At 36.7% G+C, this 17,673-nt stretch overlaps 1 protein-coding gene across 2 annotated transcripts in view; it reads right to left on the reverse strand.

The window, feature by feature from the left end:
• Positions 1 to 17,673, reverse strand: part of NUP58 (nucleoporin 58) — a 48,263-nt gene that overhangs the window by 25,692 nt on the left and 4,898 nt on the right. For both annotated transcript variants that reach the window (XM_058437747.1, XM_032150621.2), the window contains exons 2-9: positions 16,224 to 16,366; positions 14,883 to 14,918; positions 11,216 to 11,365; positions 10,492 to 10,629; positions 8,770 to 8,880; positions 5,027 to 5,051; positions 3,778 to 3,843; positions 3,291 to 3,465 (exon numbers count right to left, since the gene is read on the reverse strand). In XM_058437747.1, the coding sequence (XP_058293730.1) occupies positions 3,291 to 3,465; positions 3,778 to 3,843; positions 5,027 to 5,051; positions 8,770 to 8,880; positions 10,492 to 10,629; positions 11,216 to 11,365; positions 14,883 to 14,918; positions 16,224 to 16,366 (844 nt within the window). The remainder of the gene's footprint in view (positions 1 to 3,290; positions 3,466 to 3,777; positions 3,844 to 5,026; positions 5,052 to 8,769; positions 8,881 to 10,491; positions 10,630 to 11,215; positions 11,366 to 14,882; positions 14,919 to 16,223; positions 16,367 to 17,673) is intronic.

The raw sequence follows: 17,673 nt of genomic DNA on the forward strand, positions 1-17,673 counted from the left end.
ATCCTGTTTACCCCCTTACATTCCACATTCCTATCATTTCACTATATTTTGACCTCTAAGTATTCTTTATTTCACAAAGAGTTACTTTAACTTTATATTCCCTGTAGCAGCATCTCTCCCTCATTAAACTGCCAAGCTGCTAAGTTGATGACTGTTTTTTCTATATCCTTTTCACTCAACTCAGGCTTCCATCCCACCCCACTCCAGTACAAATACATGTGTAGATGATTCAAGACTCTAACCCCTGCTATCTCTCTAAGCACTGACTCTAGCCAGACCCAGACTCTTATAAGACTAAACTGCTTGTAGATCTTCAGACATGCCCATACTCTCGTTCATGATACTTTCCTCTTTTTCAAGACTCAATGTAAAGGTATTCTACACTGGACAGATGATAAAAATGCCCACTTGAGGCCTCTGTGCCCCTACAAAACCCTTGTACCTGGATCATATCACTTGATGGATTTAACTCTCTCCCTTGTCTAAGTCTTGATCCCTAATGCCTGCTGAAGCACCTGGCACATAACAGATCTTTTAAAAATGTTAGTTGAATGACTGGAGAGATGAACTCAGTAATTTAACTTCAATAAACCATGCGGCCCCCACTCACTCCAAAAGAAGAACCATCCTATTTTAATTTAAACTCAAGTTACTTACTAAAAATGAAGTATATAAAACACTTTGTCTTCCGTAAGAATCTGGTCTACATCAGTTCTAACTGCAGAACTGCTTTTATTTCCCAGAAAGGCTTTCTTTGAAGAAAAGGTTTTAGGGTTAAATAAGATTGATACTTTATAGAGGATTCAGAACATTTTTTTTCAATTGGTAATTCACTAGACCCTTAGTAGAGTATTAGTTTCTAGGTACTAGAAATTAGAGTAATCTCAGATCAAATTTCTTTAAAAATTTTTTTTAATTTTTTTTTCTCTTTTTCTTCTTCCCCTTTGACCTGGTAAGCATGAAATAAAAATCTTTTTTATTTTATTTTATTTTATTTTATTTTTTTAATTCCAGGGTAGATGTGCAGGATGTGTAGGTTTGTTACATAGGTAAATGTGTGCCGTGGTGGTTTGCTGCGCCTATCAACCCATCACCTAGGTATTAAGCCTAGCATGCATTAACTACAAAATTCTGGAAATTCAGCTCAGATGATTTTTCCTTAAGAATACTTTGACTCCCAACCTCTTATTCCTTTGCCACCTTTATGCTCTTCCCAATCTTTTATTATTTCATTCACCCTACTAGACTTTTAGTACCTTTGGAGTTGTCTTTTTATCTCTAAAAGACTATTAATGTGCCCACTATATGACAGCTACTCCACAAACAGCGGTGAATGCAATCATTCAGTTTTAGAGTTAAAATGGGTCCCATTACAGCATTCACTTCTTTCTTTCAAGTTTGCCTCCTCCATTATTTTGTTCTAATGATGTTTTCTATATAACATATATATAATTTCAAATATTTCACATAATTTCACGTGATGTTTAATCACAGTCTAAACATTCTCCAGTATAAAAACATAATTAACTCTTTCTATTCCCTAGAAAGGACATACGTGATGATTAAGAAGAATAAGTGGAGAGGAAACATGGGGCAATACAGGTTGAGTATCCCATATTCAAAAAGCTTGGGAACAGAAGTGTTTTGGATTTCAGAATTTTTCTGATTCTGGAATATTTGCATACATAAAATCAGGCACCTTGGGGATAGAATCCAAATTTAAACACAAAATTCATTTGTGTTTCTTATACACATAGCCTGAAAGTAACTGTAAACAATTTTAATAATTTTGTACATGAAACAAGTTTTAACTGTAACCTATCCCATGAGTTCAGGTGTGGAATTTTCCACCTGTGGCATCATGTTAGCACTCAAAAAGTTTTGGATTTTGCAACATTTCAGATTTTGGATTAGGGATGCTCAACCTGTATTACATTCATATTTAACCAAATAAATGTGTTAAGAGACCAGGAAATCTGAGGACAGACAATAAACTCTTTGAAATCCCTTTAGCCATTACAGTTTAGAGTAGCTCTTTTAGTAACACATCATTATTAAAAAGATTACAAGATATTCTCCAATCGTAGACTTAAAGACCCAAAAGCACCTTTAAAAATTTTACTTAAAATACTACCAATTCATTTGTGAAGATCACAGCTCTCTGATAAATCCACAGCAAAAAGGCGTATCTCACATGAAGTTCATTAACAGATCAGGGACAACTTCACGGAAAGATTTCTAGACTGCTATGATGAGATCAAGTATATTCCGTAATTACGGTAAGTACAACACAAATAAATCACCTATCGTCATCCTTTCCCACTGAGGTAGAAAAGAACTACATATATTTAATATGTATTGTATATTACACCATAAGGAGGAAAAACAAGTAGACATTAGTGACAGACAACATTAGCCACATTACTATTTATTTTTATTTGTATTTTTTTGAGACGGAGTTTTGCTCTTGTTGCCCAGGCTGGAATACAACGGTGCAATCTTGGCTCACTGCAACCTCCACCTCCCGGGTTCAAGCGATTCTCCTGCCTCAGCCTCTGGAATAGCTGGGATTACAGGCATGCGCCACCACGCCTGGCTCATTATTGTATTTTTAGTAGAGATAGGATTTCACCATGTTAGTCAGGCTGGTCTCGAATTCCTGACATCAGGTGATTTACCTGCCCCGGCTTCCCAAAGTGCTAGGGATTATAGGCGTGAGCCACCAGGGCCGGCCTACTATTTTTATTAACTAAGATTTAACCACAACTTGCAAGTCATCACTCAAATTTAATATCCACACAGCATGATATAATTTTTATTTAATAACTGACAGAGTTAAAAAACATTATTTTCTGACTAGCTATGTTTCCTCTTATATAATAAGCCAATTTGGCCAGCAACCATGCTTATGAAACCTAGTTAGTTAACAGCATAAGCTGTGGAGTTGGATTACCAGGGTCTGAATCCAGGCCCTTCAATTTACTAACAAAGCTCTGTGCTTTTTTTCTTATTTATACAATGGGGATAATAATTCCTACCTCGTTGGGTCTTTTCAGAAACACTTAATTGTTTTAACAGATATAAATCGCTTAGGATACTGTCTTATATACAGAAAATGCTTAATAAAAACTCATTATTAAAGTATATGAGTTATCTGGTTTTCTACCGGTAAGTCTGTATCAAATTTTATAATTAAAAACAAACAAAACAAAACAAAATACCTTATTTCCATTTTGGAAGAAAAACAAAACAAAAAAACCCTATGGTAAAATGGTCATAAGTTGGTATACCTGAGCAGTTTCTATTTTCAATTTGTCAATGTTGAGAGTGTTTCTCTGTATTCCATTGGCAGCCAATGACAGGAGCTGCTTCAGAGCTTTAATATCTTCTTGTACCTTAAGCATTGCTTTTGAAGACATTCTACTGATTTCTTCTTGAACTTGTTTCTGCTCCTTCACAAATTTCCTAAAAAATATATATATTTAAAACTGAGTTTTAAAAAATATATCTTTGGTTTCCTACTTAAAACAGTCCAAGTGTTTTAAAATACAAAATTAAAAATTCATCTATAGTTCACACTTTTTTACAGAATGGCAGTTATACAATTTTAATTCCTGTTGTTCTGCTTTTTTTCTGATTTCTAAAAGCATTAACATTTTAACCCTAGTTAAGAGATGCTCCTCTAGGATGCGATTTTAGGAGGAAGAGATGCTCCCCCTTAAGATGTATTCTAGAATTCTTGAAGTGTTAATTTATCTAATTATATTTGACACTTACTGGAGATTTTCAACATCCTGGCAGATGACAGGAGGTAGATTTTCATCCTTCAGAGCTTTACTATCCCTAAGAAAAATGCAAAACATGTATTAAGATCACTGAGATTTTAAATAGTTGACAGCTGAGTTTTAATAGTGTATTAGAGTATTAAGACACCAGAAAATATAGCAAAAAAGCACGTGTGGCTTCTCTGGATGATTTCAAAGTTCTTTATAAAAAACATAAATTTATTGTAAATAGGATCTATAAAATAATTTTAACAACTCATCTGACATGAAGATTTCTTATCTAAGAAGACTGGCATCTATTAAAAACATACTTAAAAGCATTTGACTAAATGTTTAACAAAAAAATCAGAGAATACTGCAAATTGGGTGAGATGTTAAACTAAGTTCCCTCTGGCTTAAAGATTCTGACTGACAATTTATTCCGTTCCAAAATATTAATGTATTCATTAAAGAAAGTCTACAAAACTTCTCACAACGAGATGCTCAAAATACTTTTGAAAAATAACTTCAGTTAGTTCTTCAGCATGCATTAGAATGAAAAAGTAAGACCTAGGCAGAGCTTACCGGAATAATAAATATTTAATGAGAACAAGAACAAGTGAAATTCGGCATGCCGCATGGAATCATGAGTTAGATTTCATAACCCTTATGCAGATCTTAGTTTCTCTAATCTTCTTCATTTAAATAGTAAGCTAAAATATACACAGGATGTTTGTAAGGAGTGAATTTGTCATTTATTTATGAATGCTTTATTTAATATAGTACAAATCATGTGAGAAAATATAATTGGTAATAAAAAAAATGACCATCTTCAAACATACAGATGATGTATATGGAGGCTATTCTTTTCACTGAAAACACCAGGACATAAAATGGGACTGGCACAATAATTCATATATTTTTTAAATGCTTCAAAAGTAAAGTTCCATGAGTTGTTCAATATTTAATAGACTAAAGAAATAAAACACACATATTTGTATTTATTTATATTATTTAGAGAAATACCAAACACCTTTCTAGAAATAGTTTTAAATTTTCTTAATGACTAAAACTAAAGATTTGACCTTTCATTATCTTACCAGAACATATGTCTACTATTTTACTTTTAACAAATACCATTACAAAAAAGTTTTTTCTCCTAAATGTATATGATATTTACTTTCAATTATACCATCTGCCTACAATTTAATTAAGTTAAACTCTTCAATTAAAATGTCTTAAGGGTAAATTTGTAAACTTACTCTGGTCTTGTTCCCGTTTTATCACCTAGAAAATTCAAGAAGCTTCACGTAAAAAAAATTGGTAATTGAACAACATACTCCAAATACAAGTTTTAAATTAACACAAATTAAAGTATAAATATAAACTGTTAAGCATTTCTTTGCTTGCCTCTTGAACATCATGTGATGTCATGACTTGTCATGAACTCAGAAGCACAGCATTTTATGAAGACATCAGTACACATAAGTAGATATATGGCAGATGTACATCTACTTTCAAGGGCAAGAATCTTCCTTTCTCAACCATCTTCCGTGAAAAATATCCTGTATGGAAAATTTATGTTCTTGCCTACCAGTTTAACTCCTGATAACTTTACCTGACACTTTTTAAGGCCCTATCATTACAGAATACTATGTCAGATTACCTGAACTTCTCCAATCTGACAATCCCTTAAAACAATTATCACAATTTATCTTCCCATCTGCCATGAATACCTTCTTTATCACACCCTCACAACAATCGACGTATTTTTTAAAAAACCTTGCCAGTTATGTAGGTGAAAAATGCCACTTCACAATAATTCTTAGTTTGTATTTGGTGAAGAAAACCATTTTCTTCAAATGCTCATGAGACAAGTATATTTCTCCTTTCGTGAACTGCTTGTGATTTGCACACTTTTCTTGAGGTGTTTTTCTTATATATTTCTAAGAGCTATTTCAACATTAAGTATATTATTTGTCTCATTTACATAATTTCATATGTATTTCTAATATTAGACTCTTGTAAGATGTATCTCAATTTCAGAGATGTTAAGATGTGAAAAAATAAGCACCTAAAAATCAAGCATTTTGGGCAGACTGCTTGAACCCAGGAATTGGAGACCAGCCTGGGCAACAGGGCAAAACCCTGTGCCTACAAATTTTTTTTTAATTTCTGAGACGGAGTCTCACTCTAGTGCCCAGGCTGGAGTGCAGTGGCGTGATCTCAGCTCACTGCAACCTCTGCTGCCCAGGTTCAAGCGATTCTCCTGCCTCAGCTTCCCAAGTAGCTGAGATTACAGGTGCCTGCCACTGTGCCTGGCTAGTTTTTGTATTTTTAGTAGAGACGGGGTTTTACCATCTGTGTACTTGTGGTCCAAGCTACTTAGGAGGCTAAGGTAGAAGAATCACTTGGAGCCAGGGAGGTGGAGGTTGCAGTGAGGTGAGATCACACCACTGCATTCCAGCCTGTGTGACAGAGCAAGACTCTGTATCCAAAAAAAAAAAAAAAAATCAAGCATTTTACTTTCCTCATTTACCTTTTACCTCTGCACATGGGGTTTTACTTTTTTACCTCTTTCATCCAACTGTAATTTATGTTTCCGTGTTTTGTATTTTATTAAAGATTTTTTTCTTTCATATTTGGTATCTCTAAAATTGCCACCTATCTTCTACAGATGTCCTAGATTTTATGAGACATGGAAATAAAAATAGGGATTTAATGTTTTTCCAAATAATTCACCAACTTTTAAATTGACTAGCATATTATTTCTTTGATATGACATTTTATTATATTTTGTAAATACTTACATACACACAAACATGTATATAAAAAAACTTGAGCCTGTTTCTACCATGGATCCCTGATTACCATGGACCTCCAATTAATCTACCTAGCTTTGCCTCAGTAATACACGTGGAGCACTACAAAAGCTTCCTAACAGTTCTCCACGTCTATTCTTGCCTTCCTGAATGCTATTTTCCATATGGCTGTCGGAATGCTCTTAATCTTAAAATGCAAATCTCATAAAATCCCTTTAATAGACCCAAATTGCCTGAGGTATTAATATAATGACAAAACTCGACATGGCAAATAAGGACTCCATGACTTCTGGAACCTCATCTTTCTGCTCTATGGCTAATCTGGCCTTCTATCATTTTTTCAAAAGGGTCAAGGTCCTTCTCATCTCTAGTCTCACTTTACACTGTCCCCTCTTCACTGAATGCTGTTTATTGCTACTCTCCATCTGGTTAAATCCCACACTGGTACTGCAGGGCCCAAGCTAACTGATACAGCTACTAGAAAAAGAGAAATCATTTGGATTAAAAAAACAATCCCTTGATATGAGCAACAGATAAAAGGGAACTGGGATGTAGTAATCAGAGATCCACAGCAGAAACACACCCACGTTTTTTATATACATGTTTGTGTATACATAAATATTTATAAAATTTAATGTCATATCTAAGATATTTATTGCATTTATTCTATGTATTCTCTGTGCTCAACTCTATCTTAGGTACACTATGAAAGCAGGAAGATGTGGGGAGGGGCAGAGGAGGGGAGATTAATTTCATACATTTATTTACCTTACTCTTCTGCCTTAGCCTGCTCTTCGAGCCTAAAAACAATTATAATAGAGAAGTACTCTCATGCTTAAAATAAAAGTAACAAAAGTGGTACCAAGCTATTCCATTTGAGTAAACAAATAAGCTACTAAGGCTGCTTTCCTAATTATGGAGTTGCTACAGAGAAAACTAAGTAAAAACAAACTTTGTTTAGAAATTAGTCAATTTTCATTGAAAGAAAAATCTAAGCTTTGTAAAAGTTTAAAAAGGTTTTATCAACTTTAAAATAGTAATTCACCCTAGAATAGTATCTCCTTATAATAAAACCTGTGTCTTTTAAAAAAAAAGTCATATAGATACACAGATACTATTTCACACCTTCATCCATTTATCTTTCTTCAGAGAAGTTCAATATGTATGTATATACCCTCGTATATATGGTATATATTCTAGTGAAACACGCTTTCATCAGAAGCAGAAGAGATGGTGCAAAACAAAGTAACACAAAAAACAATAAAAACATTTTCAAAATGAATTTGGATTAGCAAATTTTTAAAACCAAGATTCAATGTGGCAAGGGCACAGCAAGAAAGGTATTTTCATACTGGTTAGGGGGTAAACTGGTAAAATCTTTCTAGGAAAGCGATTTCACAATCTATACACTAAGAGTCTCCAAAATATCCCTCTCTTTAAGCCAATGATCCAATTTCCAGGTATTTTCCCTAAGAAATAACCAAAAATATAAACAAACATTGATAATAAAAGGAGACACCTACATGTCTGGCTCTGCTAAGGTTTTACAAATAGTAACCCTCAAACCACTTAACAGATAAGGAAAAACTAAAGCACATTATATAAGTAACTTCAATAAGGTCAGAGAGCTTATAAGCAGTTAAGCCAGGATCTGAACCCAGGCAATTCCACTCCAGAGTAGACACTCATAAACTTACTATATTAGGTTGCCTTTTTAGATAAAGATGCCCAGTGTTTTACTTCCCAGAGTAAAACATCTGGAAATAAACATCTAACAAGAGAACAATGGTTGACTAAATTATCCATCCATAAAACTGATATTAAGCAGCATTAAAATATTTAAAAAGAATTACCAACAAATGCTTCTGATATGTTAGATAAGAACAGACTACAAAACAATACTGCATATGTATCATGATCCCTATTAAAAAATACATATTCGTATACACATTAAGATAGCTACGTAAGACATATGCACATACAAATCTGTTATCTACAAAAATAAAACCTTAAATGAACAACACACACAAAATTTGTGAAATATTAATACAAACAAATTTAAAAGTAAAAACTGTTACTACTAAATATACAACTACTAATCTTCCACACAAAGGAATTTTGAGCAACCTAGACTTTCCCTCAACAGTACTGTTAAAACATAAAGTTACAACAGCATTACTTACTCTTTTTATCTGAGGAGCTACTGAAATCTATACCACCAAGGCCTTCATTGCCTGCAGTTGAAGTAGCTGCTGTAGTTCCCAAAGTCAACCCTAAAGCATTCTGTCCAAGTCCTATAAATAAAACATAACTTATAAATTCCATCGGAAGACTACAACAATTTCCCCTTACTGATCAAAGGACTCTAACGCTTTTAAAGTTGGATCCTAGATTTTCTTCATATTTGATTTAGGCAAATAACAAGAAACAAGCCTGGAGCATGTTTTGGCCAAAGACTGATAACCTTTCTTGAATTCAATGGCATACGTAGTTTGGATGATGCGATTTTTCATTATTACAAGGGCCAGAACGTGTATCAATTCAATATGTAGACACTCAATCTTTATTTGTTATAAAGGGGCTTTGTTACAGAGGGCTTTTAAACCCTCTCTACAAAAGCAGTTTCAGTTGGTGTATTTTCAGGTGAATACATCTCGTCTTCCAAACACTTTGGAACTACATACTTTTAAGATAATCTAGTGTGAATTTATAAGATTTGAATATAACATGTATTGAATATAATTTCATACTCCCAAGTTCTTTTCACAAAACTTATAAAAAAGTATTAGAATTCATTTGTTTATTTAAATCTTCCCTCACTGACAAAAGGAATAAAAAGGACCAGACTATGGTTAATCATAAGTCATTAATGTATACTTGTGAGTCAAGTAGCAAAATTTCAAGAATCTTGTGTCGATAAAGCTGTACTTCTTTTTTATTGTTATTATTGTTTTTAAGATGGAGTGTCGCTCTTGTTGCCCAGGCTGGAGTGCAACAGCATGATCTCGGCTCACTGCAACCTCTGCCTCCCAGGTTCAAGTGATTCTCCTGGCTCAGCCTCCCAAACAGCTTGGATTACAGGCATGCATCACCATGCCCAGCTAATTTTGTATTTTTAGTAGAGGCGGGGTTTCACTATGTTGGTCAGGCTGGTCTTGAACTCCTGACCTCAGATGATCCACCTGCCTTGGCCTCCCAAAGTGCTGGGATTACAGGTGTGAGCCACCATGCCTAGCCTAATAAATCTATACTTCTATAAGACCATGCATTCCTGAGCTGATACAATTTTTGTTCTTTTTAGAAGAAATGTTATCTCTAGATCAGTTTACTGACTCCTTAAACAGGCTCTTCTTTGTTTCCTTATCTGGTTAGTCAATATTGAGAAGGCGGAAAATGTATTTCTAAAATATGGCTAATAGGCTGGGTGCAGTGGCTTACGCCTGTAATCTCAGCACTTTGGGAGGCCGAGGCAGCCGGATCACTTGAGGTCAGGAGTTTGAGATCAGCTTGGCCAACATGGTGAACCCCTCATCTCTACTAAAAATACAAAAATTAGCCAGGTGTGCTGGCACACACCTGTAATCCCGGCTACTCAGGAGGTTGAGGCAGGAGAATCTCTCTTGAACCCTGGAGGTGGAGGTTACAGTGAACCAAGATCACGCCACTGCACTCCAGCCCGGATGACAGAGCCAAGACTCCATCTCAAAATAAATAAATAAATAAATAAAATATGGCTAATACATCCAATTATGTATGAAAACCATCATTTTATAATTTAGTTTTCATATTTAAAGGAAAATATGCAGATTAAAGAGAAAAAGTCACCTGCTCAAAGTACTAAAATAAAAATAAGTACATTTAAATATAAATATTTACTATTCTGGAGAATAAGTACCATCAATTACCTGATGTTCCTGTGTTTGTACTCTGGAAAAGTGAACCTCCCAAACCAGCTAAGGCTCCCCCTAAAGAGAGGCCTGTTGATGCAGTTGTAGTTGTGGCTGTTGTCCCACCCAAATTATTTAGAGTAAATCCTGCGGATGCTATAAAAAAAGAGATAGTAAGCTCTCAAAAGGCAACTTATTTAACAGCACCATAGAAAAATACAAATACAATGTTTTTAAAAACTGATATCCATGATAAAATCGGCTCTTTGGAAGAACTACTTGCTAAAAATTACATACTTAAGAATAAAGAGAAATAGCAGCTTTAAAGCAAAAATCTGTGACAGAAAGAAGGGTTTTGACAAGTATTAGAATGGTGCCAGGTAACTGATTCTAGATAGCAATATTGTCTTCAACCCAGGCCACCAACTTCACCTTCATATTAAATGAATCATTAGCCAGGCAAGGTTTATGCCAAGTCTTTGTCTTTCCCTGTCACTAAATGGCTCCTTCAAAACAAAGTCAATATTAACAGCTTTACATTTTACCTCTCTAGCCCTCTCCCCTGCTTTGCTCTCTAAATAAGGACTATCTCCCAAGACAGCCTCTCCTGCTTCAATGCTCAAAGCTGAATTTTCTTCTTTATAAATCAATAATTTCTGTAGTAAGGTGACTATCTATGTTCTCTAACCAGATAAAATTGAAATTTAACCATTAAATGCAACGGTTTTTCATTCTGCCTCACCTGCTGGAGTTGATGTCAAAGCAGACGAAAGAGTCAGACCGCTAGCTGAGGTAGAGGTAATAGGTAGAGCAAATGGTGTGGCAGATGCTGCAGGTTTATTGAATCCTAAACTGAAGCCTGTTGTAGCTGCAGATGTAGTGGCTGGCGTTCCTATTTAAATAAATAAATAAATAAATAAATAAACAAACAAACAAAATCCTACTTTACTTGTAAGTATTCTATTATACTGGTTTCAATAAGGATCCCTAAAAGTTTGTGATACTACCTTTTGCCAATAGAAGAAGGGTGTATCTGTGAGAGAAAATATGTAAAAGTTGAGACTAAACCATGGTGAACACAAAAAAGATGGCTCTTTAAGAAAAACAAAAGAATGGCCAGGTACAGTGGTTCACGCCTGTGATCCCAAAACTTTGGGAGGCCAAGATGGGCAGATCGCTTGAGGTCAGGAGTTCAAATCCAGCCTGGCCAACATGGTGAAACCCTGCCTCTAGCTAAAATACAAAAACTAGTTGAGTGTGGCGGCACACACTTGCAACCCCAGCTACTCGGGAGGCTGAGGTATGAGAGTCACTTGAACCTGGGAGGGGGAGGTTGCAGTGAACTGAAATCGCGCCACTGCACTCCAGCCTGGGAGACAAGTGAGACTCTGTCTCAAAAAAAAAAAAAAAAAGAAAAAACAGAAGAGAAAATCCAATCGATGTGATACATCAATTTTAATTCTACTCCTAGATTGACCTCTAATGTAGCATTTATCCTCCTCCTTTCCCTCTCAGCAGAAAAATGGTCCCTCCTCTCTAATACTCTATCAATAACCATTCTCTATTCCTTTCTTCTGGCCCTTGTGTCTCTGTCAGCCCCCAGCTGTCTCCCTATTCCTTTTCAGTCCTTTTTTTCTGCAGCTCTCTTTCTTCTGTTCATGTCTCAACTGACACTTCCTACGGTTCCACTCCTACTTCCTTAGTTCCCCAATGACTCACCCACTTTCATCATTTCAACTACAGGTGATTAAGTCTAAACTGACATTCACCTAAGTCCTCATTGTCTAGTTCTATCTTGATGTCCCTTTGGCCTCCTACATATTTCACCACAAACAGTTTTTGCTACATCTCCAACCTTGCTCAGTTGAATTGCTCAAGCCAGAAACCAGTCATCCTTGACATCCTTTCCTTCTCCTGTACTCCATTAGTTACAAATCCTGTCGATCCTACTTCAGAAATATCCTGTACCACAAGCATCCTTAAAAACCTTAGCTTAGGCCGTATCTCTCTCAAGAACTACTACAACAGCATTTACTTCTCTGGTATCAGCCTCTTCTAACCTCTAATCTATTAATAAAATTATCTCGGTTACCTTAAAAAAAAAAAAAAAGGCCAGGTGCGATGGCTCACGTCTGTAATCCCAGCACTTTGGGAGGCTGAGGTGGGCAGATCGCCTTAGGTCAGGAGTTTGAGACCAGCCTGGCTGACATGCTGAAACCCCGTTTCTACTAAAAATACAAAATTAGCTGGGCGTGGTGGCACATGCCTGTAATCCTAGCTACTCGGGAGGCTGAGACAGGAGAACTGTTTGAACCTGGGAGGCAGAGGTTGTGGTGAGCTGAGATCACGCCATTGCACTCCAGCCTGGGCAACAAGACCGAAACTCCATCTCATAAAAAACAAAAACAAAAACAAAACACAAACCAAAAACCCCCACAAATATCCTGGTGTTTCTGCCCAATTTAAGGTTCCTATTAGCTCTAAAATAGAGTCTAAAGGCATGACATATACCTCCCTTTCCTATCTGGTCCCAACCTGCTCCTCAAATCTCAACTCTGCCCACTATTTCCACCTCTGATTTCTAAGCTCCAAAACCAAAATATTTCATACTCCCCAGAAAGCTTTTATGACTGGGCCTTTGCACTTGCCACTCCTCCGTCCGAAATGCTTCCTGCCCATAAAGTAAACCATACTGTTTTCTTCCTCTGCCTTCCATGGTGCCTCTCCTACATCTTTTAGGACATTTATCAGATTATACAAGAACATGTTAATATACCTGCCTATCCCTTTCACCTCACAACAGACTGTCTTGCTCCAACCCTTAGCAGTTCCCAATGTCATCATCAAGGACCATCCTCACCACCAGTGCCACAAGATAATATTCAACGTTCAAGGCATTATGTATACACAAGGCCGCATGGTTAGGAAGTAGTAACTGCTCAAACAATATTAAATAAAGAAATGTATGAATGACCTGCATGACTCAACCTGAAATCACTGAGAGAAAAGAAGCCAGAAACTATGCTTCTGGATTGCCCTGATCACAACTAGAAGTTCCTGCCAGAGTGCAGTGCTTTAAAATCATGTATGGGGTTACAACCTCAGAAAACAAGACTCAGGCTTGGTGTGGCTCAAGCCTGTAATCCCAGCACTTTGGGAGGCCAAAGACGGCACGTGGCTTGAGGCTAGAAGTCCATGACCAGCCTAGGCAACACAGTGAGACTTTGTCTCTACCAAAAAAAAAAAAAGCCGGGCACAGTGGCTCACGCCTGTAATCCCAGCACTTCGGGAGGCCAAGGCGGGTGGATCACCTGAGGTTGGGAGTTCGAGACCAGCCTGACCAACATGGAGAAACCCCATCTCTACTAAAAACACAAAATTAGCCAGGCGTGGTGGCACATGCCTGTAATCCCAGCTACTCGGGAGGCTGAGGCAGGACAATCACTTGAACCCAGGAGGCGGAGGTTGTGGTGAGCCGAGATTGCGCCATTGCACTCCAGCCTGGGCAACGAGAGCGAAATTCTGTCTCTAAAAAAAAAAAAAAAATTAGCCAGGGGTTGTGGTATGTGCCTGCAGTCCTAGCTACTTGGGAACCCCAGAGAAGATCGCTTGGGCCCAAGAGTTTGAGGTTGCCATGAGCTGTGATGGTGCCACTGCACTCCAGCCTGGGCAACAGAGGAAGAACCTGTCTGATGGGGGAAAAAAAAAAGCAAAAAAGAAAACAAGAAGATTCACTTGCTTGTCTTTGTAGCTAATCCAGTTCAAAACTTTGGTGATAAACAGATGTGTTGTTTTCTGTTAATAACAGGTGTAGCATCCAAATGAAGAAAGTCTGCCAATCCTTAACTGAAAACTCAATATAAGAGCTTCTGAATGTTCTTTCATTTCCTTTTCCTTTCCTTTCACATTGTTTACTGCCATCCAGAATGAAAGCTGGCTGAAACCCTAGTTATTCACATTCCCTTTAGCGTAACACTACAGAAGGTATTATGCGTTTGGATATTAGTTCAATACCCTCAATTTTATAGATAACTAAAAGCCCCCAAATATTACCTAAGGCCTCACAAGTATTTTAGAGGCTTAATTCCAAAATTTCTGGCTTAAAGTTTGCTGTTTTTTCCACTAACTGGAGTCAAATGACTAAAAAAGTAATATGAAATAAACTTCCACATTAAAAACAATTTCTGCATTTAAAATACTTTTCTGAATTATAAAAGTACTCTACGAAGTCATTCCTTTTTTTCATACTCAAATACTGAAAGGTTCTCCGATAAGTCACCATCTGTGATATACACTTTTTTCTATACCCCAGCTCTGTGAGATATAAGAGAGAAGACTAGAAAGATCACTCAATTTATTAAAATTATTAGAAGACCATAGAGCTGGGATCTTTCCTCAAAAATTCTTACCCAGAGTTAATCCTGTAGTTATAGTTGTTGCTATTCCTGGGAACAAAAAGAGAAATAAAATTTAATCATCAATGAAGATGACATTCTTTTGGTTTACTTGTCATAAGGGAAAGACTTAAAATCACCCTCAGGGAGTGACAACACTTCTAATTAGAACAAATACATATCATAGTATCTGCCACCATAACTACTAATCATGCATTTTTCCCACAGCACTGGTTTTCATATTACAAGCCATATATAATTTGATTAAGGAATAAAATTTATAAAATGCAAATAACTATTGCTTATAACAAAATCAAGCAAGACCAAAAAAAGCAACTCCAAACAAAATGCTACACTGAGCTATCTCAAGCAGCTCACTGACTAATCTGCTCATATTTATTCCTGTAGTTCTTCCATTTTCTAGATGTGGCTGTGAAATGTGCTGCACCCAAAGCTGGAAGATCAATGCAAAAAGTAGTAAGAATGACCAAGAGGCTCTAAGGGTAGAAAATGAAGGGTAAATAAAGAAGCAACTTTTTAAATGGTCAGCTCCAGTGAAACATTATTTTTCCAGCTGTACTAAAAACAAAAACTTTCAATTGTTTTGAAATCTTCAAGTCCTTTACCTATTGCCCTTTTCCCACTTGTTTTAATAATACAAAAATGTAAAACATCTCTTAGGAATGTAAATTATAGACCAGGCATGGTAACTCAGGTCTATAATCCCAGCACTCTGAGAGGCCAAGGCAGGAGGATCACTTGACCTCAGGAATTTAAGACCAGGAGGAGACCTCTTCTCTATAGAAAGTAAAAAAGTAAAAAAAAAAAAAAAAAATTAGCCAGGCATGGTGGTGCACCCGTGTGGTCCCATCTACTCAGGAGGCTGAGGTGGGAGGATCACTTGGACCCGAGAGGTTGCAAGGCTACAGTGAGCCATGATCATGCCACTGCACTCCAGCCTAGACAACAGGGCAAGACTGTGTCTCCATAAAAAGAAAAAAAATAGAAATTATGTTACAGTAAGGGTGCTGATCATCTCATGTATGTTAATGTTTCAAATTGATAAAGCTGGCTTAAACAACAATCTCCACTAAGGAAAAACACTACATTATATAATCCAAAAATTTAAATTAATGTTTGTATGTTTTCCTTCCTTACATCAGAGTAGATGACAGTCAATGATTGGGCCTATCACTAGCACTTAATTCCAATTCCTTGCATTTCTTTTCATCTTAGCATTTACCATTTTTTAAGGTCTACTACCAGTGATGATCCTTCTAAAGAGAGATACAGGACAGAATTGAGGAAAGAATATCCCAAGCCTACCCTCTGACAATGTGATCAGATCCTCCTCACCTGTATTTGTTCCTCCTAGAGTGAACCCAGTGGCAGGTTTAGATCCAAAGAGCCCGGTTCCAAAACCACTTGAAGGAGCAGATGTAGTTGCTGGAGTTGAAGTACTTCCAAGATTTCCAAAATTGAGCCCCACAGAAGGGTTGCTTATTTAAAGAAACAAAAACAAAACAAAAATCACATGCACAAAAGGAAGTCTACTAGAGCCAATATTTACTTAAGAAAAATAAAAATTAACTCTTTAAGATAATTTCATTCACGTAACATATCTAATACATTGTCATAGGACCCAAAAAGAAAAATAAATTTACCTTTAACCCACCAAGTTCAAATATGTTTCCGTTCTTCCTTAAAAATAAATCCACACGTAAAAGTAGTCTTAAAAAACACAATACCAGATTTCAGGCTGGGTGTGGTGGCTCACGCCTGTAATCCCAGCACTTTGGGAGGCTGAGGCGGGTGGATCACAAGGTCAGGAGTTCGAAACCAGCCTGACCAACAGGGTGAAACCTCGTCTCTACTAAAAATACAAAAATTAGCCAGGCGTGGTGGTGGCGCGTGCCTGTAATTCCAGCTACTCAGGAGGCTGAGGCAGGAGAATTGCTTGAACCCGGGGTGCAGGTTGCAGTGAGCCGAGACAGTGTCACTGCACTCCAGTCTCAGGGACAGTCTAAACGTCCATTTAAAAAAATGCTAGGTTGCAAAAAATACAATACCAGATTTCAAGAAAAACAGTCTACAGCAATAAGGATTCCATATCTCAAGGTAATCATAAGTAGGGATCACAATTATTCTGCTTTCACCAATTTTTGCAACCTAGCATATTTTTAAATGGCCATAGAAAAGTTATTTTAAGTTATCTTCACTAGCTCTCCGTTGCTACATTACCACATTCATGGGGCAATGTGGGGTTGGGGAGAGCATAGAGTTAGGTATTTTACCACCAAAAAAAAGGATAGAAAAACTAGTGGGGACATTTCCTGGCAAAAGTTAAACGCAAAGCAAAATCACCCTGTCTCAGGATCATGTATTCATTAACAGAAACTCTTCAGAGCGCCTTCCAGCTTAAAAAAAGAACAGCTGATAAAAACAAGTGAATGTGAACAAAGTTCACAACTTTTCAACTACTCTTATCAAGACTCAGAGGTTCAGATTTGCTATGAAAAGGTGGGAAGACAAATTGTGAAAATAAGCAAATTTTGACAAGTTGACACTTCAAAAATTATGTAGGAGAGTTAAGGGAGACTATACAGCATAATGGGGAATTCTCTTTATCCTACATATTTATCTTTATTATTTCCTTTGCTGCCCTTCCATAAAGAATAATCACCATGGGAGAACCAATGTCATTTTTAAAGTCTCAAAAGCCCTGGCAGCAGTAGTGTGACTCGGTTCCAGTACCAATCCCCCCATGTTCTGGTACTTGTGTGCCATCACTTAACCTTTCTGAGCC

This window comes from Hylobates moloch, unplaced genomic scaffold (assembly GCF_009828535.3).
Source record: "Hylobates moloch isolate HMO894 unplaced genomic scaffold, HMol_V3 SCAFFOLD_4, whole genome shotgun sequence".
Classification (NCBI taxonomy): domain Eukaryota; kingdom Metazoa; phylum Chordata; class Mammalia; order Primates; family Hylobatidae; genus Hylobates; species Hylobates moloch.